The sequence below is a fragment of the Phycodurus eques genome, chromosome 1 (assembly GCF_024500275.1).
Source record: "Phycodurus eques isolate BA_2022a chromosome 1, UOR_Pequ_1.1, whole genome shotgun sequence".
NCBI classification, from domain to species: domain Eukaryota; kingdom Metazoa; phylum Chordata; class Actinopteri; order Syngnathiformes; family Syngnathidae; genus Phycodurus; species Phycodurus eques.
Window position 1 is genome coordinate 14,870,372 of NC_084525.1, and position 26,568 is coordinate 14,896,939.

The following is a 26,568-nucleotide window of genomic DNA, read 5'->3' on the forward strand; positions in this document are numbered from 1 at the left end:
GGAAGTCTGGGCGTCCCTGCTAAAGCGACGCGACCTTGGATAAGCGCTAGAAAATGGATGGATGGAATTAAAAACAAGACACGACACGGGAATTTATAGAAGACAACAACAAGTTTGGAGATTGAAAAAAGATGCTCGGACAAACGACAAAAATGTAAATTGTTTTTAAATACAACTGGGTTAGGGTAAAAAAAAATTATAACAAAAAACATTGATAGTAAAAATAAGTGATTAAATATCAGAAGTTGTGAAGTGTTAATCATTAGTAACCAAATCACTCTAACCTAACCCATCTGTACATCTTATTTTTTAATGCATGTGTGTGCGCGTGCGCGGCACAGTGGACGACTGGTTAGCACATCACAGTTCCACATGTTCTCCCTGTGCCTGCATGGGTTTTCTCCAAGTACTCGGGTTTCCTCCCACATTCCAAAAACATGCATGGTAGGTTAATTGAAGACTCTATAATTGTCCATAGGTGTGAATGTGAGTGCGAATGATTGTTTGTCTGTGTGCCCTGTGCGACCAGTTCAGGATGTACCACGCCTCTCGCCCAGAGTCAACTGGGATAGGCTCCAGCACTAGTGAGGATAAGTGGTATGGAAAAAGTCTGCCACTTACTTGAGAGTGGAAAGGAACTGATATGATGTCATGCGATACTGATTAGTTGCAGCCACTACCTGCTGCTCTGTTCTTCTTAAACTAGTGACGGCAAGTGAATTAATGAATTTTTAACACAGACATGACCTTCCTTGTCATCTCTGTTCCACTTAATGTTTCAAATTTTCATCAGTAAAATAATTTGTAGCTGGCAGAAGCTTAACTTGTCTACTATGGCAGCATACTCTCAAATATCCACACCCTCTCCTTCGTTTTGTAGTCTTTTTGCTCTGTTGGTATCATTATAATACAGCTACAGCAATCTGCTTCTTCCTTGACCATCGGGCCATGTTTGTGGTTCGATTAAAAAATATATATAAAGTATACTGTATATGGTCCCTCAAAACGGTATTTCCCGATATGAACACCAGGGGGCGTAGTTTGCCATTGCAGCGAGCTGGTTATGTGTGACGACGACCGCACAAAGACGCATGCCAGGAGAACGCCAATGTTGTATCGAGGCGACACGGGGTGTGAGGGAGAAAGCGCCGCCTTGTGGGCATTTTCCTTCTGGGTGGAGAATAAATACCAGCATGGACATAATAGACATTAGTGGATTTGCATCTGCTATGTGTCCTCTTTTATTTTATAATAAATTCTGAAAGTCAGCAGATGCCAGCCTCGTGTGTGTGTGTGTGTGTGTGTGTGTTTAATGTGTGCACGTGTTGAAAATGTGCAGCATAACATCGTTTATCCATCTGCTTATCCTGTATTCTAGCAGGTGACATAGTTGGGCAATTGTGAATGGGGCATTGTGTGGCAATTGATGAAATGCCAGTTGCTTGGAAGTCAACTATGTGAACCGCAGGAAATCTCTTGGAAACACAGGAGACGTTTCACCTCTTTTACATAACCCCCTAGCTGCTAGGGCCTAGCATAAAGTTGACTCAACAATTTGACAACTTCAAAGAGGCCTAGGAGGTGGAATGGGTCCTGTGCATAAGAGGCACTGACCAGAGTGTGAAATCTAAAACCTGAAAATCACTGCCGTCGCACCCCTTTGTGTCCAAAGTGACGCTGTTCCAGATGTTGGCATCTAATTACCTGCAGAGACCACACAGCAACAAATGTGTAAACACCCACGATGGACCCACTTTAGCAAGGTTTGTCTGAAATGGGAAGGCCAACAAATTGTCTTGTATTGTCTCCGAAAGGCTATCTATAGAGAAGGCAGTGTTCTCTATAGATAGTCCTCCACTGCTGTGGTGTGAAACACCACAGCAGTGGAGGACTGCAGACAATTGCAACCACACACGTGGACGTACAGTGAGGTGTAGGCTGCGTGGTTATGTTTTCACCTGAGGAGGAAACTGGAAGCCGTGGTCACAAATTGGAAAGTTTAAAGCAAATATCAGCAGTGTTTGGCAAGCACTTGATACATGCTGTCATCTAAATAAATAAACAATCTAAAACGGGAGGCTCTCTGCTCTTCACAAGTTTGGACTGCTGACCGGCCAGTTAACCCATGTCATATGCAGCACTCCCATGCACGTAGCAAGTGCAAAGCTGCCTTAAGATACGAGTGGCTCAAATGATGTTTTTTGTTTTGAGATATAAGTCGTCCAGCCAATTTATTTGCTTTGCGAGCGAAACCTTGAGATACGAGTCTTGGATGTTGGCAGCAAATTCAACTCACTTCACAAAAAGCAGAGGTTTGGCTTCAAGCTGTTTAATGTCACTCCCAGTTGAAGTTTATGTCAAACTAAACATACAACAAATATAATTTATATTTAAACCAACCACACAACTTTGCCTCAGGAATGCCCCTGCTAGCTTACTGCTAACACTTAATGGAAAATGGAAAATAGACGATTAGAATCAATATGTTGCAGTGTTATAAACCTTTAAGAAACAGATATTTGAACACAAAAAGTGGAGCAACATATGTAGATAAACATTATATACAATACTCACAGGCATGTTCTTTATCCTCTGCAAAAACCTACAAATATTATTGCACCTTATTGAGTCACTGAGAGAAGTGGTGAGTCACCACTGAGTTGTGTCTGTCGTATGACTCTAGTATACGCACCCCCCCCCCCCCCCACCGGTGGCCAAGGTGGGCACACCAGAAGGAGCACCACAATGAATTGAATTAATGCACTAAATATGATGTACAAACTGATTGCTTACATTCTAATTATGTTATGATTATGTTTTTATAAAGTACAATATTATAGTGTTAGTTTCCTCATTGAAAAAAAAATAGTTTGAGTTATAACCCTGGTCACTGAACAAAATAAATTTGAATCTCAAGGCATCACTGTACAAGTAACAACACTACTTGAAGAATTATCGAAGGCGGACGACCGGTTGACGCAAGGTAAATACCATATATAACAACGTAATAACTTGTTAAATTATGGAATGTTGTCAAAAACATTTCCAAATCAAAACAATAGTAAGAACAGACAAAATAGCTGTAATAAAATGCAACAAGTAGCAATCCAATATGAAATGTTCAGTGTTGCAGACCCCAAATTTAAGGAAAAATAGCTTAAAAAAATACCACGCATAACCATATCATACGACACATAACCCTATCCTACCACACACAACGACAAAAATGAGTCTCCTCCCCTAAACCAGATGTCTGTCGTAGTACCAAGACTGATCTGTGAGGCATCATGGTGCAACAGGGCATCCAGATTGATGGAAAATAGATAAAAATAAAAAATAGAGTAGTTGTATAAGAAGAAATAGAAAATGCTAGCTAACTGTTAACCTACGTTGTAACTACTTTGTGGTTTCAAACTCTTCTCTTTGTCATTTTTATTGTGGTGAATGAGTTGGGACTTCCATGGGCCACAAAAAATGCTTTCATTGTCTTGGAAGAAAGCTTGTTTTCCACACTCTGGCCTCGACTTCCAATAGTAGAATCCAGCATCCAGCGAGAGGCAAGAGGGAAGAGGAGACGGACAAATGCCGGCGTGAACACGCCAGCCAGATTTAGCCCACTGGTTGTCATTCTCACGAAAACCAGACTCGCCATTGGCCTAGCAGTAGGCCTGGTGCATTGCATGAGGCAGATCCACCCATAAAACCAGCCAATGGCAATAAATATGCTGTAAAAATACGGCGGTAATTGTTGATCATTGGTGTATTTTGACAAACGTATGCTACAGACATAAAATCAAGACACCGAGGAACTGTTTTAAATTATCAAAAAATATACAACAGCCTTTAGGTATTGTGATATGCAGTGTTGGAAAGTAGCCAACTTTGTTAGTTAAGTAGATGGCTTTTTTTTTTGGTTTGTTTTGATTTTAGTTTTTCAGGTTTTAGATTAGTAGGTATCTGTTCTTTGCCTGACTATTTTTCTGATGACCTTTTTACTTTTTTACTCCCTAAATTTCGAACAGATATCTGTACCTTATCCACCCTTACGTTGTCAAAATAGGTCCATTACTTTTTTCCACCTCCACGGATGATGAAACAATGTACAAAAGACGGTTGAGATCTTGCTTGATTGATTGATCTTAAGGTCTTAATAAGGTGGAAAAAATAGCGACAGCAGCAATAAAGAGAAATGCGAACCTGGGAGCATTAATGACGATGACGCAACAGATTCAAAGAAGCAAGATTTTCCCTACCCATGGCCTTATTGAAGAGAATTGTTTGGTTATGGCAGCTCTAAAACAGGCCAATGCATCAGTTTCTGGTGTTCAAAGATTATCCATCTAATCTGAAAAAAACATACACGTAAAGTGTATTTCTTTCAGTTATCCTGATTTAGCAATTTAATTTTTTTTTGGTCACTCGTTTCACAATGTTAGAAAAGCTATGGGAACCTTTTTTCCCCCCGAAAAAATACCAATATGTGGGGATATGGTCAAAATGTGAATAAGCAGAGTATCGCGAGAAATACCTGGAATAGGTGGGGGTCCATGAATACAGGGGAAGGTTCCCCTAAAAAATCTGACAATAGGTGAATCTGCGAATGCTGAAAAGCAAATATGCGGGAGTCCACTGTATATATAATAACTATTTTCAAAACACTTACTGTATATACGGTGGACCCCCGCATATTTGCGTTTCACCGACAACAGTGTTTTGATAACTGGGTGTTTATTTGATTTCGGGCACTTTTGATTTTCGTTTTTTCCTCAAAATTAAAAAAAAAATTAAAATTTTCTATTAGCTAGGTAGTCTTATACAACATTTTTATATGATTATCATTTTTTTTACAGGAAAATCTTTAAACATATTAACACTACAAGTAGTTTGGTAGACATGCAATTAAAATATTATGTGACTTAAGGATACAAATGAGGAAAAAACTTACTCTTCCAGTTATCAAAATGTCTGACTTTTGTCTGCCCTAGCATGTGCTTGAGTGACAAGACAAAATGACACAGGGAATTAAAGAATCTGATTTTGAATAAACTCCATTGATCTGAAAATGGTCAATGTGGCGGTAATGACAGCAACTTTAAAGGACAGACATATTTTAGTAAAAATAAAAGACAGAATTTGAAATGTTTTTTTGATATATGATGAGAAATAATCACTTCTATTATATTTTAAGGAATTTATGGTAAAAGTTACACCATTTTAGCATTTTTTAGTCGAAAGATAGAGCTTCATATATCCAAACCCTGTGCTAGGGACAGGGTGAAAACTGTAAAATGCCACCATAAAACTGTTCACAAAATGTCAAAATATACATGAAATTTTAGACAGCATTTTTAATTAGGCACACCCATTGCTGGTTATTGAAAAAATCTATTTAAATATATTTTTTCTTGAAATGTTACATCAAGGACACTAAAAGGCCCGTAATCAAATAAACACCCAATTTGGCACGAAAAAAAATAATAATAATAATTAGCAGGGGAAAAAAAACAAAAACAAAAAAAACGTTTAAATTTTTTTACATTTCAGGTCTGTGTTTTTTTCCAACTTTGACTTCAGTCAAGAGTTGAATCGAAACTTTTACTTTGTCCATTTTTTTTAACAGAAATATTTGTGCTTCTCCTGAAGTACTTTTGCCCCCTCTGGTGATATGACAACACTTTTACTCGTGCTTTTAAGGCTGGATGTAACGTAATACGCGAATCCCAGCGGAAGTGGATAAATGGATGTTGCCGTTTGGGTCCAGGAAGGAAGACGCGATGATGCCTGTTCAAGTAGTCGCAATAAAAATGTTTAAAGACTAATGTTGGAATGGCAGTTTACGTACATTGTCTAACAAAAGCGGACGGAGTTTTACTACGGTGTGTGATGATTACTGAAATACTTGTTAGACAAAAGCCTAAACCGTGTGCGTTTTATTATGAACATCCACAGACGCTGGGAGGTTTATTTTGAAATGCGCAACCCTGGCAGGAAGCACATTGCGGGGAATAACGCTTCTTCCACCTTCGGATGTACTGTGGCTCCAGTCTACCGGGGATGGACCTCGGTGCACGGGACCGGGAAAGGGCCGAACGGGACCCGACAAACGCGGTGAAGTGATCGCTTTTAAAGAAAACTGGAGTCTTTTTCGCAACCGAGTTTCCGAGACTGAGCGTCAGGCGCCGGAGACAAAACAAAACAAGGGTCGGGGGCGAGCAGACACGAACGAAGGCTGCGGTGGGACGCAGCAGCCAGCTGTTCTCAAACCAGATGTTTTGTTTTGGTAAAATATTAGCAAGGCTCGTGTTTGCTGGTCTCGAAAGAGACTTTATTGGAAAATCCCCTTCAAATTGGGACGCTACAGTTAGGAAGTTAGCTTTAGCCGGGGTCCAGCTAGCAGCTACCGTAGCCTGCTAGCCACAAGGCCGTTGTACGTTGTATTTCGCTGTGCTGTATTCCCCATGACTGGACGTGGCTCTGGAAGCTTGTTTCGAACACCATAAAACGGCGCTGCTGTCCTCCTCATTACCCCCTCCCCCCCCTGTCTGTCGAGACATGGAGAGGTCCTCCTCAGGCTGCTGCACATCTGTCAGCCCCTCCGAGTCAGGAGCCGGGAGACGCCGGGGACCAAGTGCCCACAGTGGCCAGTAGCTACGGCACTGCTCACTGGCTGTGAGTACGATCATGGTTAGAATGATTATGATGAGAATGCGATGTCTATCTGTGTGGTGGTGAACAGCTCGTGTTCAGTTCTACAGAAAACACCCAATCCCCCTGGAAGCAGTCCCTGCGGCGATGAATTACCAGCAGCACCTCGCCAATTCGGCAGCCATCCGGACAGAGATCCAAAGGTTCGAGTCCGTCCATCCCAACATCTACTCCATCTACGAGCTGCTGGAGCGGGTGGACGAGCCGTTGCTTCAGAACCAGATCCGGGAGCATGTCATTGCAATTGAAGGTAGGACAGGACCTGCTCAAACTGTTTCAGGGGCTTAGCAATACTTTGAGGACATTTGGAAACAACGTTGCATTGTGGCATGTGGCGGCCAAGTTAGGAACTAGCGGTATCCACTGCAAACATAAACAAGGTTTTGTAACTGCTGTTCAGACACGGTGCAAGAAAGGCAAGGAAAAATTGGACCGCACAGCCCCCCATCCTTTTGGAAACTGTGCATTGACTTGTGAATTTGAACCTGATGCGAAAGTTCGGCACTCATGCCACACATAAAGAAGACCAACATGTCCACTAAACACAACTAAGGCAGTGGTCCGGATCGCTTTTCCACTTTATATTTGAGATCCAATCTTGTTCTACAGTATGTTCATGTTCTCTGTTTTCATGCTCCAATTTTCCTATGTAAATCCCAAACCCGTCATTCACTACGCAACTACACAGACTTGTTTATAGTATATTCACAACGAATGCTCCTAGCCCCTAAAGTGGCCGATATGTCTATGATGCAATGACAACCTCAGCCCATTTCTTGTCATATGGGAGCAATTTTTGAACATTTGCATTGTTTTATTATCGTGACTTAAATTTCATAGTTGATTATCTGCCTTCAGTCTAGTATGGTGAGCTAAAACATCTCATTCCATCATGCCTTTGACAATTCAGTACAACTCATATTGTCTGCAAATAATGCTGCAGTTGTTGGTACCGACATGCAGTCATGTCTTTCTCCTGATTGGTCTTCCTGGTTTATGCATGATTACCATCGGATGGTGTTAAGAGCTGCTTTATTTGTTTGTTTTCTTCCATATTCTTTAAGGAAATGTTGCACCCTACACAATGTCTCATGGTGCTTGGAAATGCCTTAACAGTAGCCGAGCGTCATTTGAATTAAACTTTGTCAGTTATAGAAAGCAAGAGAGAAATCTGTCTTTCAACATTGATGGAGGTTTATTCATTTGTATGTGTTCTACTGAAGCCATTACTTGCGTAATGCAGTGGCTGAAATCTCTGCACCTTTTGTCCATAATGCTTGTCTAAACCCCACCCCCATGCAGATTAGGGCCAAGTGGAGACATTCACTTCCCCTCAGTTAAGTGCTTGTGTATTTCTGCGCATCATCATCTGGTGCCCTGCAGGCCCTCTTCTTTGTGCATAGAGCCCAGTGAGTGCTCACCAGAGTAATGATGTAAGGATTCTAATACTCATCAAGTCAGAGTGGTCATATTGAAATAGCGGCAGTAGCATATGATTGCGTTTGAAGGGGAATAAGAACAAGTCAAGGGAGTTTTATTCCTGTAGCGCCATTTAACAACAGAAGTTATCTCAAGGCACATTACACATTGAACAGGTAGGACACTCAAGAAACTAACTGAACTCCACATGAGCAAGCACTTGGCAAAGGAGGCAAGATAAAACTCCCTGGAAGGGAAAAACCTCCAACAACCCAGGCTCTGTAAGGCGACTGGTTGGGTTGAGAAGGAGAGACGGAGTAAAGGGACCAGAGGGTAGAGAGAAAACTGGAGAGAGGCGTTGAGTCAGAGACAACTATGGGCTCAATAACAGTAATAATCACCCCTCTCACCCCCAAAAATAAGTGGTGAAACATTTGTCAGGACAAGAAAGTGACTGCTGGATTGACATGACAGATATAATCTTGCTAATGTCCATGAAACCAATCTGAGGTGTAAACAGACATGCTGCTGACGTGGCACTGGCACAGAAATCATTGGGCCGCATGTAAAGTTTCCGTCATATGCACCTGCTCAGTTGTCATGGTAGCACAGCATCAAGGTACAGGCAACTATTATGCATGTAATAAGTAGTCTGCTTTCAGTGGTGTCAGGTCATCAACTAGGCTGTGTGTAGCTAAACCCATTGGTCAAACCAAGGTCATAGGTCTCTCACTCGTTACTATCTGAGTTAAAGGGAGCTGGGATTAGCGACCACTTTTCCTTTTCATTAATCCACCCGCCAGACGCTTGTTGGCAAGTACATCTTCACACGAGATGAGAGTATCTGAAAAGTGTGAGGGAGATTATGAATGTTGCCATGTTTACTGTCAGTGCGGTTAATGTCAGTGTGTTGTTTTAGCAACATACAAACGTACATCGAAGATTGTGGCTGCTGCTGATGTTCTCGCTCTTTCTAATCTGTGTCATTCAAGACACCCTGCTGAGTCTTCAGTCTTTGTCTCTTAAACCATGTGTTCAGAAGGATCACAAATGCCCCCTCCCTTCCCAAACATGAGCTCAGACCAGATCAAGCCAAAGCTTGACTGGCATTTTCTTTTCTTTTTTTTCTCCTCTTGTTTTGCGTGACAATGAACGATGGTGTCCTGCTTCTATATATCCATGGTTGGTATGTGGCAGCATCTACATCAGAGTGGTTTCATGACTTCAGATTTTTTTAAATCGACACTAATCTGATGGACGTCGACGAGTTACTGATGATGTCATTGATGCGTTTAATGACTGTAATAATAAAAAAAAAATCCCAGGAGGAGAGAATGCTTTGCAATAATCTATGGTCACCGACAATGGAAAGCTCAGACACCGAATTCACGCACGTTACATGCACACATTAGAACACAAGAGCATGGACATGGGCTGGGTGAAGTCTCGACCCCTGTAAGCGTGATTGTAGATCCAGCCAGAAAAAATTCCTCTCTGTGTGTTTGTTGCTGGGACAGTCAAGTAATAACACTTGTAGAAATTGGCCAAACGAGGAAACTGGTTTTCTGTGTCGGTGTCTGGGGCCCACCATATCAGCGGTGGGCATTCGTGGTGTTTTCAAAGAATCACGGCCCTTTTCATGTACAGTGAACTAATTCCCCACTCTTCTTCCATTTGGATAGTGCGGGCGGAAAAGTTGTTTAAAATCCCGCTTGAGTCTGTCTTTTTCCCCATTTACAGGTTCTCTCTCACTAAAGCTGTAGATTGAGAAATTGAACACAGTTTAAAACAATTAAGGTGATAGACTAATTTCATTCAGCGCAAGCGGCTCTTCCTCATCAAGCCAAAAACACATGATTAGCGATAGTAGAGCTCATGCTCTAAACGTCATTGTGGAGTAGGAAAGTCGACAAATAGATTAGTCTACACAACCCCTAGTACTGTACATGACGACATGTTTGCCATTTGACTTATTGCTTATCCACTCTGCTGGTGTTTGTCTCTCAGTGTCTGATCAAACTGTCACAATAATAATCATATTGTTAATTAGTCCTTCATGGCTGTGTGAATAATTCAAAAGTCCTTGCTATCCTGTTAAATGCTAGACTCTTTCACACTAAGCTGTCTTTTTCCCAGCTTGCTTTCTGTGTGTACGGGACTCAAGCGGCATGGCGAGTCAAAGTCGACCCTCAAATTTGACTGCTTCCAACATAGTATCAGAGCAAAATGACCCCAGACTCACTATCCACACCCCTTTGTGTTGAAAGCAGTCGTCACAGGCATGCAACTAATTATGTTAATGGTCTAACCTACATAGACGGTAGCAAATTAATCTGAAAATCATGTCTCTACTGTTTCGTCTCTAATGCACCAATTTACCGGGGATACCGTGTAAAATTGACTGATGTATTGTCTTCCTCCTCCAGCATCTGCTTACTTGGGCTCGTATTCGCACTCTAAATCCCGATTCACTATTCGTGTTGACAGTAAGGAATGACTTCCGAATCAGAATCGAATCATTACTCTTTGTACTATTCCGAAATAAAGACGTCATAGTCCAACAAATGAAAAATCCAGTTAGATTATTTGACAACTGTCTATTGAACCGGAAAGAGAGTACATACACTGTTGCGTTCTGGGTGCCGCTTCTCCCGCCGGAAAGAAAAATAATTTTACTGAAAAACTGCTTACTTTAACCAGGATCCCTCGCTGTACCGTGGCCAAAGGTAGAAAACCTGGTTGGTTTTGCGCTCGTCTCGGTGCCATTGGCTGCGAACAGCTGCCTCCTTTCTAGCTAGCTGGCTGGATGACTAGCCGGCTCGTTATCTGTCACGCTGTGTTTGATCAACTTCCTCCCATTTATTCTGCTGCGGTCACCCCCCTCCGGCGTTGGAGGGTTTGGTTGTGGTACTGCCATGAATATTAATGCAGTTCCTTGGGCTTGCCTATCTGACACCTAATTACGCGGAGATAATCGTCTCGGTGGAGGGCTATAGACTTCATTGCTGTCCTCACTACGGTCACCAAAGCAAAAATGCGCACATGCGTCGAAACTATGAGTAAGCCGTGGGCTCTAAGCACAGGATAAAAACAGTGAAATATTTTGTATTTTTTAAGTAAATGCAGCACGGCGGCAGTTGCAGCTCTTGTCTGCTAGTACGATATTCTAAGATTTGTTTTGATTCGAGTCAGAAAATTTTGATTTGCTGATAGCTTGTACACACCCACTCGAATCCCAATTCGAGTCACCGTCGATTCGTGTTAACCCTACTGCTTACATCTTCATCTTTGGTTAATGTTGACTTTACAGTCAAAGGTAATGCTCAGTAGTTCCTTACGCTCCTCTCCTGCTGGGCAAACAGTAAGGTGACTCCGCTCTGCGACACGGTGATGTCGCTCACGTGTCCACCCGATCAATGTTGGATCATCTGTCATGTTGTCAGGATAAGTTAAACAAATGCGAGAGTAAGGTCAAAGTGAATCCACAAACTGTCTGTCAGAATATCAGATGACACTTTAATCGTATAACCGCTTAATGGTCTCAATCAGCACATTTGAGTCGACAGTGTGAGCATCACCCGACAAGTCTAAACACAAACGAACATGACTGAAGCGTATCACTATGTCTAACCGCTTTAATGTCTGTCCTTTTCAGACACAACTCACCAAAACAGGACATTTCTGTGTCCGAAGTACACTTTCACACAGCTGTTGCAGCTTGGCACATTCATTTTAATAAATGCTTGACGATTGCTTTCAATATAAAATGCCATGGGCTGTGAGTCTCAGGTTTAAAACTTCACACTCTACTTGCATACTGTTACGCCTCTGATGCAACCTCGGAAGGAAGCAAATTTGTGGTTGGATTTTAACACCCTATCCAGCATCAGCAACCACGCAAAAGGGTATAGTGAAACTCAGGAGTGGGAGGGGACTCACAGATGAGAGGACTTTCACCTTTCTCATGAAGGTTCTGCATGTTGTATGCATCAGTGTCATGCTGCTGAGATGTCGGCAGCTGGTGCTGCACAAGACCGCTTGCTTCCCTTTTCGTCAAACACTCCCCTTTGAAGGGAAACGCCGGACACTGACCCAAACAATAGCTGAGGCCAGTCCACACCGATCACATGCAGGTATAAAAATAGACTTCCTGTCCTCAGCATAACAATGCTCTTGCATCATCCTGTGAGGGTGGCAAGTGGGCACCCTGTGAAACCAGCCGCCAAGGTGATTTGGGAGACACTGTGGTCCATATTATTATGCATGTAGGGTTGAAGTTATTTATTATTTGAGTTTTAGCTTTTGTGTGGAAGTTTTCTCAAATATTGTTTCTCATGTCTGTTTAGATTAGGGATGCACTGATACCAGTATCAGTACCCATACTGCAGGTTAATACTCGTACTCGTACAAATGTGCCGATACTAAGAAACTGATACCAATTTATCAGCCTAACATACTAGATATATCGTCTGCTCTCCCTAGCTGTGTTAAGAGTGATTTTGACTGCACGCGTGCGCCGTTAATAACGTCATTGCTGTGACATAATTACAACATACCTGATCAACGACAGCTCATTCACCTTCCGTAATATATATTGAATTTTATAAAGTAAGACTTGAATTTCCCTAATGGGAATCAACAAATGATATCTTACACTCAGCTTAAAACAATATAACATTAGAATTTATTTTGTAAAATAAATACAAAGCACTTTGTCCACCTGTGTTGTGATGTTTAGCTCTTACGTTAAAGATATTTTCAGACCACAACTCATGAATTAGTTTTTGCCAAAAATCAAACAATACCCTGGAAACGGAAAACCATTTTTCTGTATTGGCAAAATGCACCATGGGCTATCTTAGATTTTCTGGTGACGATGGCTTGTTCACTACTTCTCCAGATACATTGTGGGTACTATATAAGGGATAACATATACTCACTTCACATTCCGACAGCACTACAAAATAGCCAGCTCACTATAAAGGGCACTATATTGTGGATAGGGAGTGATCCTAAACAGAACCGCAAGGAAATCTGATGCCTGGAGCCACGCCTCCAACAACAAAGCATTATGGGGAACTTAAAATACTTAAAAGTATGGGAAGATTAGATTTACACTGAAAGACAAGTGTTGCAAGAAGGCAGAATGTACACACAGATAGAATTTAACATGAAAACCAAGTGCTTTCATACTGCAAAACATACAAGGTAGTGTCCCTAGCTTTAGAACCTGCAAATTTGTTTGCTGTATTTTAAATTCTACCTTCCTCTATTTTAGACTGAAATATTTAATATATAATCTACATTAATTGATGCTTGTGAGAATTTATGCTTTTATTTCCTATGGTTAAGTCATACTCAAGATAATTGTACTCTCTTCTTATGCACTATGTCCGCACTCCAAACATGCCACATTGCAATATGGGGCTCCTACTCTCAATGCCATTTTTGGGAGGTTTTTATTGTGGTCCTTGTGTATATGCTAAAAGTTGGAGTTCAGCTCCATTTAATTTTAGTAAGAAATCCGTTATCCAGCAATGACTTCTTGTGGTGATAGTTTTTCTTGGCTTGTGTCTGCCGACCCAGCTTTCAGCGCATCTTTTGAAGTGGTTCTTTTACAATAAATGTGCGGACTTTTGGATGAAACTACCTCACCTTAATTTCATTAACTTGAGTATTAGGTGGGGTTGCTACTACATACAGACTATGTGCACTGTTGGATGATGCTCAGCAGGTGGCAGCAGTTAGTTGTGTTTGCTACTTGTGAATGCTGGGATTTCTGAGCGTCTGTTGGGACTACTCATACAGAGAGAGTGGTAATATATGATATAAATCATCACGTTTATATCAAGGAGGAGCTGTTGCTTTACCCCCACCCCAGTGTAATGTATTATTTTCTGAATGACTCATCTTATGTACTGCGGTTTGCAACATTTTACAGCCCAAAATGATACGGTCGAATGTTCCAGAGAGGTTTGTCCCCATGTGAGAAGCAACCACACCGATGGAATGTGAATTTCTTTTATATATAGTACAGGTCACTCATGATGAAAATGATTTGAGCCTCACGTTTGTTGGAAGATTTAACCCAAATGTAGCCAAAAAGAGATCAATAAAACCCTACAAGCTGTGTCAAGCGTTCAAGGCAGTGAACTCTGCAGGGGGTTCTGGTGGTGAGCTGAGGGAAGATGTGGGCCACCAGAAGTAGGTCACGCATATTACTAATGTATTTGTGGATTTGTTGCTGCTGCAGCTTGCTGAATTGTTGCATCCGTTTTGCTTTCTTGACTAGGACCAAGGGACGGCCTTGTATGAGCACAACAGAGCATCTGGCTGGTTGTTAATGTAACCACAGATAGGATGTGAAATGCAAATGACAGTTTCACATCAAACATCTCATGAAATCTCCATGAAGCTAAAGATGCAAATGAAGGGCGGCAGTTATGTTTGGCAGAAATCTCACAGCATTGCAGTTAACACCCAAAGCAGCAGGTTGGTTACCATGGCGATTACTCCGCGTCTAAACTGTGTGGGCAACAGGCTAGATTGTCCTCTTCTCACCAAATTGTCTGCTCTAAATGTGGAAATGTGATGCTTCCACGGCATTTTTTTGTCTTCTTTTGATGGCACTGGTGTTGATGAGCTTCTTCCCGGCAGCATAGGACCTTCCTCAATCCGCCATCCCCCTCTTCCCATTGCTGACTGACTGACCCATTTTTACTGTCTCCCGGGGGTGTGACAGTATGGGGGAAGGAGGTCATATACATCCTGCCACTGCAGCCTTTCAGGTGTGTGCGTGTCATCATAACATGACACTATGAACATAAAAAGGATGAATGAGTGAACTGGAGAGGAGGCTGCACTTCATGTTGACATCCCAATTTGAAGTTACACCTTGAAAGTGACCTTGTAGATTGAACATATCAGCAAGATGACTGTTAAATGGGACCGTATGATGTGGCGCTTCACCGCAGAGACCCTGACCAGTAGTCACCCGTTTCAACTCTGAACTCTTCAGCCAGGGGTCTCCGAAGTGTTTTTTTATTGGCCTGCCCCATATTCCAATAATGAAATTAAACATGACCCGCATCAAGAGGTTACAAGAAAAAGTTTAATTGTTTCAAGTTAAAAATGTAAAGAAAACTCACCTCCACTTTATTTATAGAGCACTTAAAAAAACAACTCCAGCTGTAAGTGTTTTATGAAATTGCATTGTCCCTTTTCAAATAAACTGATTAAAAAAAAGAAGAAAAGAAAAGTGCTGTACATAAGACAAAACAATATAGTTGTCCCTCGCTATATCGTAGTTCACTTATTGCGGGCTCAGTGCATCGTGGATTTCTATTGTACAGTACAGTTACTCAACAGCACATTTCTTGTAAACATTAGCTAATTAAATATAGCCTACCACCGCAAGTTAGAGCAAACTATAAACCATATACATAAAGGGAGGATGGAAACAGCTGCTGGTGCGCTTTCATTTGCTTTATTAAACAAACGGTAACAAAGTACAGTAATCAACAGCCCATTCTCAACACACCTGCCGCTATCCTCAGCTGACACCTTCACTGTACACCACAATGGCACATGCTATAGCCAGGAAATAGCTGGCCAAGAGTACGTTCTCATATGTCTACTTCCACTTCACTCATCCGAGTAAAAGGCATACACACATTTACACTCAGCGTTACTATCTTGAAGAATGTGTAGCTAGTGACCCCAAGTGGGTAAAAATAATACCCGCACGTCACACGCATAAACTGTATCTTTTATTGGTGATGAAGCGTATGCATGAAACTTAAAAATATCTATAAAATATACTGTAAATACTTGGTCGCTACTTCGAGGATTTTGTCTATTGCGGGGGTGGTCTAGAACGTAACCCCCACGATTAACGAGGCATTGCTATAACTATAGAAACTCGTGCAACACACATTCAGTAGGGCTATGCATGAATCAGTGGTGACTTGAATTGGCATTTGAAAAAAACGAACGCCAAATTAGATTTTCGGATCCAAATCAAAACGAATCAAAGTTTCTGTGCATGTACCTCGTGTAGCTCCACCGAAATCAGATCTCCATGGAAGGAGATGTCCATTAGCCGAGCCCGGAGGAGTTGCACGGCTATTCATGGAAGTCCCACAGCCGAAAAAGGAGCCATTGGCCGACCACGGCAGAATGAATTGGAGAAAGTTTATCCAACACAGCGTGGCAGCTAGAAAGTAAGCAGCTGGTCCAAGGCACTTGAAGGCAGCGAGGATTTACGGCACCGGATCCTGGTGAAAGTAAGCCATTTTAAACTTAAAAAGAAAAAACTTTTACGGAGGGAGTTGAAACAATTTGGATTTTTCATTTGTTGGACTGTTATTTCGGAACAGTAGTAGGAGTAACTATTTGATTCTGATTCGGAAGTCATTCGTTACTGTCAGCGTACAAATTTTAGAGTGTGCGTCAGAGTCCTAACATCCTAACACGAGTCCTAACACGAGTAACGCACATACAGAAAGAATGGTTCAAATCCCCTGACCCATTCACTCACTCATCAGTTTGTCATTTCAGCACCAGCAATATTCTCTGCTAAATAATATAGCACGGCTAAAATGCCGTAATAGTGCAAACAGTTTGGCACGATGCAAAAATAAGTACAAATGAAGAAGACAACAGAGCCGTTGTAAACAGGCTGTCAATTCACAGGTGCACACAGGAACAAGTACCACTAATTGCCAATGACTGGTTAGCACATCTGCCTCACAGTGCTGAGGACTGGGGTTCAAATCCCGGCCCGCCTGTGTGGAATTTGCATGTTCTCCCCGTGCTTGCGTGGGTTTCCTCCCACGTCCCAAAAAACATGCATGGTGGGTTGATTGAAGACTCTCAATTGCCCGTAGGTGTGAATGCGAATGATTGTTTGTTTATACGTGCCATGGATGGATGGATGGATAGCTAGCTCAAAAACTCCTCCCTCTCCCCCACCTCCTCTTTGTCAGAACTATGCATTCAACAGTACACTCAGCATCTTCACACCAGGCAGAAAATGTTTGTGGTGAGACAGAAGTAGAGGTTTTGCTTCAGTAAGCTTTTGCTTGTGTGCTCAGTGTGAATGACTGACTCTCTGGGTTGCATGGCTTCTGGGGCGTTACTGACAAACTTGACTGACAACAGGATTAACGAGCACAAACTAAAACCCGAGATGGATTTCATGCAGATGTTTTACAGAGAACAACTCGGCCAGATTCAGCTTGGAGAAAATTATTCAAAAGGAAATAGTAACACACGCGGCAATCAGTCATATGAAAGGGCTGTGTTTTTTTGTTTTTTAATCAACAATGGGAAATTGTTACACGGAAAGGTTGCATTGCTGTCACTTGTGTGTGGTCACCTATAGGACAAAGACGAGTTAATTTTCGGGGAGTGAGTCAAAAGTCGTTCGATTTGCGCGAAAAGCAGTCGCTATAAGGGTAGGGAAAGTCCCTAAATACGGATAGGTTAGCAACACTGATTGTGATATCCATCCCATGTTTTATCTGTGCCGCTGCGTGCTCACTGTGTGTGCGTGTGCGTGTGCGTGTGCCTGCGTGCGTGCGGGCTCAGCTGAGAGCGCGATGGAGGCGGCATCCGGATTGTTTGCAAGCCGGTTGCCGTGTTGGCCCACTGCTTGAAATGAAGCTCATTTAAATGAGAATGACGGAGGAGTAGAGGTGAAAGACGCTTGTGTGGCGGCGCAGCGCGTGGGGGTGCACGCGCATAATGGGACACGACGCGTTAGGACCGTACGACACACGGTGAATAATATTAAGCTTCCAGGTTTGGAATCGCGCGGCATTGACAGCGGGACACTCAACGACGGAAGGAAGAGCTGCGAGCTCCTGTTGGCGAGGACACCTGTGCGCTCTTTTTTCCCCCTTTTTTGGGGAGGGCGGGGTGTGTGTGTGGGGGGGGGGGGGGGGGGGCGTTTGCGCGGCCAGCTCAATTCTGTGGGGATGACAGGAATGTATTTCCTGTCAGTTTTTTGCGCCTGTGGATGACGGAAAGTCACTCATTGTCCTATAGTGTTCATCACTGGTGCTGTTCAACTAGTTTAACATGTTGAGAAATGTAGACATAGATGGTTCAACCATGTGAGACATCTGCTGTCTGTATGGAGGCCACACACACAGGACCTTTAGGGAGACTTTTCTGGAAAATGTGCTGAGTTTCTGAGGAAGGATTTGGGATTTCAGCCATGTTCCTTCTGGATGGGAACTGTTCTGAAGGGATGGAGAGAGGGACGGCTCAGAGGAAAACAGTGTACCGCATCTCCCTCACACTAGTGAAGAAGGAGACTTTGGAGGATAGAGGTGGCACATTGCAAATGCCCAAAGTGGGGTCCTTTAGGCAGCAATTCTCGCTGGAGGCCCAGCGCAGTGGTCTGCTGGAACAAGTGCCAGAAGTGGAGAATGAATCAGATGATTTGTCATCACAAAGCCACATGAGGAACTTCAGGACGTACAGCACAGGCCAGCTGGAGTTGGGGAGGCTTAAACTGGCCCGCAAGCAGCAGGTCCTAATGACAAAGAAGAAAGCCACCACATTTATGAGTTCACAAGAATCGCCACCTTCTCACCAACTCGAGAAAAGCATTTGTACCAGAACAGACTCTGCTGGGAATATGGTGAGCAGCGGTGTGATGAAAATGAAGAGACTCTTCAAGTCAAAGAGTTTAGAGAAGAGCCCTGAGTCATTAGACCACAGTGGGACAATCCCACCCTTAAACGGGACGGCACCCTCAAATGGGACGGCACTTGCACGCTTACTGGAAATGCCACCTCAGCAGGAGCCCACTGGCCTGCTGTGCCGTAGCTTCAGTTTTAGGCACCGGACAGGCAGCGAGCGGCTACGTTTGCCAGCGCTACTGAAGGACAAACACGACAGCAGCTCATCTCCCGTAGGCCGTGACCTGGTGTCCGGAGGCCAGAAGGTCACCCAAGTTGATTCAGTGCTTCAGAGCCCCACCGGCCACCCTCGCCTTGGTACGATAGAGAAGAGCCGGACGCTGGAGGTCGGTGCCATCCTGAACAAGGCGGACCCCGTATTTGAGCTAAGCCGCTGGGAAAGGGCAAACAGCGACAAGAATCGCACGCTGGACAATAGCGACCTGCAGATTCTGGCTGCACACAAGGAGGGTGTGGCGCTCCCGCTTCGGAGAGGAGGAGGAGGACGTTTGAGTGAGAGGAGGCTGGTACGCTTCTTCAGTGGCATCTTCTCCCGCAGGGATGAGACCGGCACCTCGACAACGGTGGGAAGCTCCAGCACAATCCACTCCCTCCGCCACAGGACCACACCTTTGCAATCCAGCACAGAGAGTGTGAATGGAAGCACAGGCGGTAAACAAGCATCTCTGTGTGTGTGTCTGTGTGCCCGTGTGTGCATGTATTTGGAGGGTTAATGTGTGTTTGTTTAGAACAGCAGGGTGATGTTTGGTTGAGGCGTCTGCTGTTTGTCTTTCATTACTTGGAGCTACATGTAGTTCATGTCCCAGGTGCAAACAAAAGATGGCTCAGGTTTAAGATGACTGTCTCTGTAGGTGAGTTGACTACACAAAGATACAAAGTATTTTACAGGTAGAAGTTTAAATAATTTGAAATAGTAGTGAGGAAAAAGATGAGGTTAGAGAGGGAAAGAGGAAGATCCCTCCAGGGAGTTTCCTCCAATGTTTGGGCCTCTTTGGAAAGTTAAATCTTCAATCATTTTACACCACCTTTCCTTAACCCTTGTGGAAATGGTCATCGGTTCAAGGTGAGATGAGAAGGTGCTTCCTTTTGAACATAGTAAAAAACAGCACTGTTTAAAATGACTTGGACTCTACTTTTCCTCACTGTCATCATGCGACAGCTAGTCCCCTAGCGTGATACTGCAGTAAACTTTTAACCTGTTCCTTTAAATATTGCTGTCGTAAAGAATTATACAGTGGGTACGGAAAGTATTCAGACCCCCTTAAATTGTTCACTCTAAAATCATTTTTCATTGTTTTTCCTCATGAATGCACACACAGCACCCCATTTTGAAAAAACGGAATTGTTGAAATTAAAAAAGAATAACTGAAATATCACACAGCTATAAGTATTCAGACCCTTTGCTGAGACACTCATTTAACTCGGGTGCTGTCCATTTCTTTCTCATCATCCTTGAGATGGTTCTACACCTTTTTTGGAGTCCAGCTGTGTTTGAATATACTGATTGGACTTGATTAGGAAAGCCACACACCTGTCTATATAAGACCTTACAGCTCACAGTGCATGTCAGAGCAAATGAGAATCATGAGGTCAAAGGAACTGCCTGAAGAGCTCAGAGACCTCGGCCAGATCTGTGCCTTGGCAAACAACAATTTCTGCTGCACTTAAGCTTCCTAAGAGCACAGTGGCCTCCATAATCCTTAAATGGAAAACATTTGGGACAACCAGAACCCTTCCTAGAGCTGGCCGTCTGGCCAAACTGAGCAATCAGTGGAGAAGAGCCTTGGTGAGAGAGGTAAGGAAGAACCCAAAGATCACTGTGGCTGAGCTCCAGAGATGCAGTCCGTAGATGGGAGAATGTTCTAGAAAGTCAACCATCACTGCAGCCCTCCACCAGTCGGGGCTTTATGGCAGAGTGGCCCGACGAAAGCCTCTCCTCAGTGCAAGACACAAGAAAGCCCACATGGAGTTTGCTAAAAAAAACCACCTGAAGAAGTCCAAGATGGTGAGAAATAAGATACTCTGGTCTGATGAGACCAAGATGGAGCTTTTTGGCCTTAATTCTAAGCGGTATGTGTGGAGAAAACCAGGCACTGCTCATCACCTGTCCAATACAGTCCCAACAGTGAAGCATGGTAGTGGCAGCATCATGCTGTGGTTGTGTTTTTCAGCTGCAGGGCTAGGACGACTGGTTGCAATTGAAGGAAAGATGAATGCAGCCAAGTACAGGGATATCTGGGACGAAAACCTTCTCCAGAGTGCTCAGAACCTTAGACTGGGCCAAAGGTTCACCTTCCAACAAGACAATGACCCTAAGCACACAGCTAAAATAACGAAGGAGTGGCTTGAGAAAACTCTGACTGTTCTTGAATGGCCCAGCCAGAGCCCTGACTTAAACCTAATTGAGCATCTCTGGAGAGACCTGAAAATGGCTGTCCACCAATGTCCACCATCCAACCTGACAGAACTGGAGAGGATCTGCGAGGAGGATTGGCAGAGGATCCCGAAATCCAGGTGTGAAAAACTGTTTGCATCATTCCCAAAAAGACTCATGGCTGTATTAGCTCAAAAGGGTACTTCTACTAAATACTGAGCAAAGGGTCTGAATACTTATGGCTGTGTGATATTTCAGTTTTTCTTTTTTATAAATCTCCAAAAATATTAACCTAAATGATTTTAGCAAATGGCTGCAATATAACAAAGAGTGAAGAATTTAAGTGGGTTTGAATACTTTGTGTACCCACTGTAGGTAACCAATCTCCTTGTGCACAGGTTGGTACCCTTTACTAAAGGTGGCTAAAAGGTTGCATTAAGGCAGTGTTTCTCAACCAGGGATCCGTGGTGTACTTGCAAAGTGTCCGTGAAAATAAAATACCTTTGTTAAAAGATCCCATGACATTTAGAGAGACAGAGGATGAGTTTACTTAAATGTTACTGAGACCTTTACCAACCTAAACTACAGAGTGTACGGGACTTTTTTTCTCTCTCTAATTCCATCTGTTTCACAAGTATAATTCATTGCATTTTAATAATGTGTCTCACCCCCATTTGCAGTGTTGAAGTCAGGGGGTCCTCAGGGTCAATGAATAATTTGTGGGGTGTCCCGCACCATAAAAATGTTGAGTGACTGGATTAAGGCCCCTATCCTAAGCGTTTTTAGAATTCGAACAACCTTTCCTCCAAGTACTTTGGGGTCGTCTCGCTCGGATAGAAAAGGAAATAAAAGTTCCTGAGCAAAAACCATAATAGGAAGAAGCCCTCTGTCTCTCAAATGGTGATCAGAAAACATGGTCTTCAATTAATGTTTTTGGAATGTGGGAGGAAACTGGCGTACCCAAAGAAAACCCACAGCGGTACACGGGGCGAACATGCAAACTCCACACAGGGGAGGCCGGTTTGGAACCCGCTGTCCTCAGAACTGTGAGGTGCATGTGCTAACCAGTTGTCCAATTTAAAACCACAAATTGACAAGATCCATTTTAAAATATTCTGGCGTGGTGCTGGAAATCCAGCATATGATTTATTTTATTTTTTTTAGGGGAAGACCGCGCTCTAGAGTGCAACTAATTTGGTCGCATATGCGCCCTAACTTCTGAATTGTGCTGCTAAAAAAAAGAGAGTGAGAGAGAGACAGAGAGCGGGTCAACCTGTACGCCCAGCTATTTGAGAAAGAAATGCAGGTTGAGACTATAGTATCGTTATTACCATGCAGCTGGAAAAACAGGCTCTTCAAACTTGAGTGTGTATTTAATTTTAAGAGAGAGTAAGTTATTTAAAAAAACAAAGTTTGATCTTGACCATCAAGCCCAGATTTAACATTTTATTGTATTTCCTAATTTCAAGCATCAGAAAAATTATACAATCAGCCCCCTCCCACTTTTCTGTAACTGTTAGTGCTGATTGCAGTGATTGACTTCATATGTGGTGTGACATGCTCACGTGCTGCGTACGGTGATGCTGTTCGCTGCATGTGCAGTGCTGATTGACTTGTTCAGGTGCGACTATGATGCTTGAGTTGTGTCAGATGTTTAGCATTCCTAAGGAGTGTTTGTTTTGCCCTTTTCACACTGGTGAGATTTAATGTGGATGTCCCCCTAAATTGTGATTGTGACAATTCACCTTCTAAAGCTATGTTCACACTGCATGTCAATTCCTATTTTTTTTCCAAAAGGGACATGTATCAGATTTTTTTTTTTTTCATGTCAATATATACAATACAATTTCCGATTTTTTTAAATATGCGACTGAGGCCTCTTCCGTATGAGGATATAAATCGGGTATGTATCGGATGTGAGTGCAATCTGGATGCGCAGGTCGCACGCATCCTACCTATATGTCATCAAAAGACGACAAACGTGTCTTTGACAAACCAGACACGTGACAAGAGCAATCATGGATGAATGAGCAGAGAAAAAGCAGTGGTGAAAAGAAGATGCTTTAGAACTGATAAATATAAGAAAAATGATGGCCCCGGTTGCACAAAATCCAACTGTCACAAATGTATCAGGACTGAGACCTCCACGCGGGAGCATATTTATTTCAAGAAAAAAAAAAAATTCCGTTTATACGCATGCGCAATGTGACGTCCTGTGTTGTGGGATTGCGCATGTGTGTCACTTCAGGAACACATTCCGTTCACAGTAGAAAGTTGTATTTTTTTTTTTTTTTTTTTAATGAGAACAACTGCATAAAAAGATCAGATTTAACAAAAAAAATTGAATTGGGCATCATGAACCTGCAGTGTGAATGTAGCCTTATTGACTCCTGACAGTGCAACTTTGAGAAGATACTGCAAGATTGGATTGGTCACCTCCTGCTCTACCCACAGTGGGTCACTTGACCCAACTGCCTTCAAGCCTTTGATAAATACAGCCACCAATTTGACATCTAAACCAGAAAAAAACAATACGTTTGGAGAATGTGACACTTGAGTGTCACTCTGCTGGCGTGTGCAGCTTTGTCAACCCCCGACTGCAAAATCTTCCCAACAGACGCGATGAATCCTGACAGTAAATGGCAAGTCTGGGGCTTTGTCAACTGTATGAAAGGGCCTATATTCTGTATCAAAACATTTTAGTGGTAAAATATTTGGAAGGTTGGGAGCTCTGTACTGACCCCATTGGTGTGCCAGCATGTGTCTTAGAGGTCAGAGTCAATACAGTATAGGCTTTACACTGTGAAGTAGTGTGTATGTGAGCGTGTAGTTAGCCAGTCTGTGTGTGTGACCTACATCCACAGTCATGCAGCAGTAATGCGAGGCGCACAAATCAGATCGGGAATATGGACGGATGCTCCCCTTCTCCATTTCTCTGCCATCTTCTCCTGCATATTCAAGGCCCACCGCACACTGAATGATGTGACCAAACGCAACTGAACTGTAAATTGGTGTGCGGGGTTCTAGATTTCATGAGTGGCTGACTGTCGGCAGCTAGTTATATTGTAATTTCAAATTTGAAACAGGCGAACGGCGTCGCAACAGAGCAGATTAACGGCCAATCAGAAATGCCATGTTGTATGACCTAATCTTTCACAAGAAACATACCATTTCCGGGGCCCAAGTGAGATGTACAGTACAGTATATACAGTATACTGTATATTAGGCTTTACACGATCATGATTTTTGGGGCCGATAAGCAAGTTTAAAAAAAAAAACGATAACCGATCCGATCACAAGCTGGAGCAATGTGTCTATTTAAATGACTTGTTCATTTACTGTATATACTTGTATACTGAGTATCTTCAAAAATATTCTCTAGTCAGGTCACTTATTCTAAAATTGACTGTCTGTTGTACTAGAGCGGCTCCAAATACCGGAGACAAATTCCTTGTGTGTTTTGGACATACTTGGCAAATAAAGATGATTGTGATTGTGATCAGTCAGGTCAAACCAACATTACATCTTGACAGACATAATGGGTGCTAACTTACTGTAATTCAATTACTTTACTGTAATTAAATTACTTCACACACACCGAAATTTTAGAGTATGATTCAACATAACGCCGACATGTTTACGTATAACCGTTAGTGCTAGCACGAGCTTGCTAGGCAACATAACGTTTTGTTGGCTGCTTGTGAGTCGTATTGTATTAAAAGTACGTGACCATACTTCAAGCAATCCTTGAATGAACATCTTCTCCCGAGCACTGGTAACCACCACCACCACACGTTTTACCCCATTTTGTTATTTTTTGACCAACACAATAGATTCACAATTCATTGTTGTTGTCGTGGTCGTAGTAACGAGTGTATCCGGTCGCGTTTGGTTTGACAAAGCCCAGTGATCGTAAATGATGTAAAAAGACATGCGAGAAGGCTAAAATTAACATAGCTTTTGGATGAAAATATACTGTACATGACGGCGACGCGGAGTAAATGTCTTTTGCGGATCTGTGAATTATGACATTAAAGCCGATCGGCATAAAATGCTAATTATCGTCCGATACCGATCAAGCCGATCAGATTGGTGTAAAGTCTAGTGTATATGTTGTTTTACAATAATAATACATTGTATTTCATATGTACCTGTGGCAGAAAAGCAAAGTGTGGAGAGTTTCTGTCACCGTAATGCATGAGTGCAGTCAATGATTGAATTAATTCACCACATATTCACACTATCTTTTATTCTTGCCAACTTCCCCTTTGTGATTTTTTTTCATATAGTTGCAGTAGCCAGGGCAATAGACTTATTCTATGACAATCGCATCATGTTGTTTGTGGTTCAATAAAATACTACGTGACGCCTCAAAACGTTGCTTCCCGATAAGAACCAGCACCAAGTCACCAGGGGTGCGAGGGTCAGTTGGCAACTATCATTAGTTCAGTTAGGCAGTTGCGTTCAGTCGCTTCGTTCGCTTTGCTTGACTACAGGTATGAGCATGGGTTTTTGTGTGTGTGAATGTATTGTGGCACAGCAATAGCTCTTCCCTACTTGACTTATGATTAGCCATCTGCTAGGTTTATCCAGTGGCTGACAGAGGTGGTGTGGGGCTCATAGTGTGTGGGTGTGCATCTGTGTTCTTCACCCACCTCCTCACCACCACTTCCTCTTCAGACTTAAATTGCCGCTTGCGGTGAGTTAATGTGGTTTAGATGGCGTGGAACCGTTTTCTCCAACTATGGCACTGGGGCCATTTGTGCCCCCCAGTAAATTAGTTTTATATCGAGCTTACACAGGGCCATGGGCCACCCTAAAATACTAAACTATTGGCCTTATCATCTTTAACAGAAAAGTGTGATGTAGCAAATATGTAAAATAGCTATAAAATACATAATTGCTTGCTGGATTGGTTTAAGTGTGTTTAATAAATTAAAGGCGAAGATTTTCAAAGTGGCCCTTTTATCCTTCAATTTTTCAGTTTGTAGCCCTTGGAGGAAAAGATTATGACACTCTTGGCATAGAAGCAGGCAATGGGCATATTTTTCTATGTGATATTAAATCTTAAAGTGAACTCCGATTGCAATGACGTTTGGTATATATGATCTCTTTCGACTTGAGTAACAAAACAATAAGATACAACTTTCGATAATCATTTCCAGATTTATATATTTTTACAAATCATAATTTCAACATAGGGCGCCATTGGTTTTTTGTCGCAGTGCATTCTGGGTAGTGACGTAAAATGGGGATGTGCCCGACGCCTGGAATTTTTGACAGTAGCCACAGTAGCAGCCCCTGGCAGCGATGAATGCTGTTCAACCCTTTCAGTTTGAGCCAGCTAGTGATCAGGAA

At 42.7% G+C, this 26,568-nt stretch overlaps 1 protein-coding gene across 7 annotated transcripts in view; it reads left to right on the forward strand.

Moving 5' to 3' along the window:
- Nucleotides 1-6,006: 6,006 nt before the first annotated feature.
- agap1 (ArfGAP with GTPase domain, ankyrin repeat and PH domain 1) overlaps nucleotides 6,007-26,568 on the forward strand; it is a 102,107-nt gene continuing 81,545 nt past the window's right edge. For 4 of the 7 annotated variants that reach the window (XM_061679840.1, XM_061679858.1, XM_061679849.1 and 1 more), the window contains exon 1: nucleotides 18,088-19,487. In XM_061679840.1, coding sequence (XP_061535824.1) covers nucleotides 18,347-19,487 — 1,141 coding nt within the window. In that variant the 5' untranslated portion in view covers nucleotides 18,088-18,346. Of the gene's footprint in view, nucleotides 6,670-6,747; nucleotides 6,956-18,087; nucleotides 19,488-26,568 lie in introns of those variants that run through there. The other 3 variants (XM_061679876.1, XM_061679885.1, XM_061679894.1) reach the window with 1 other exon arrangement.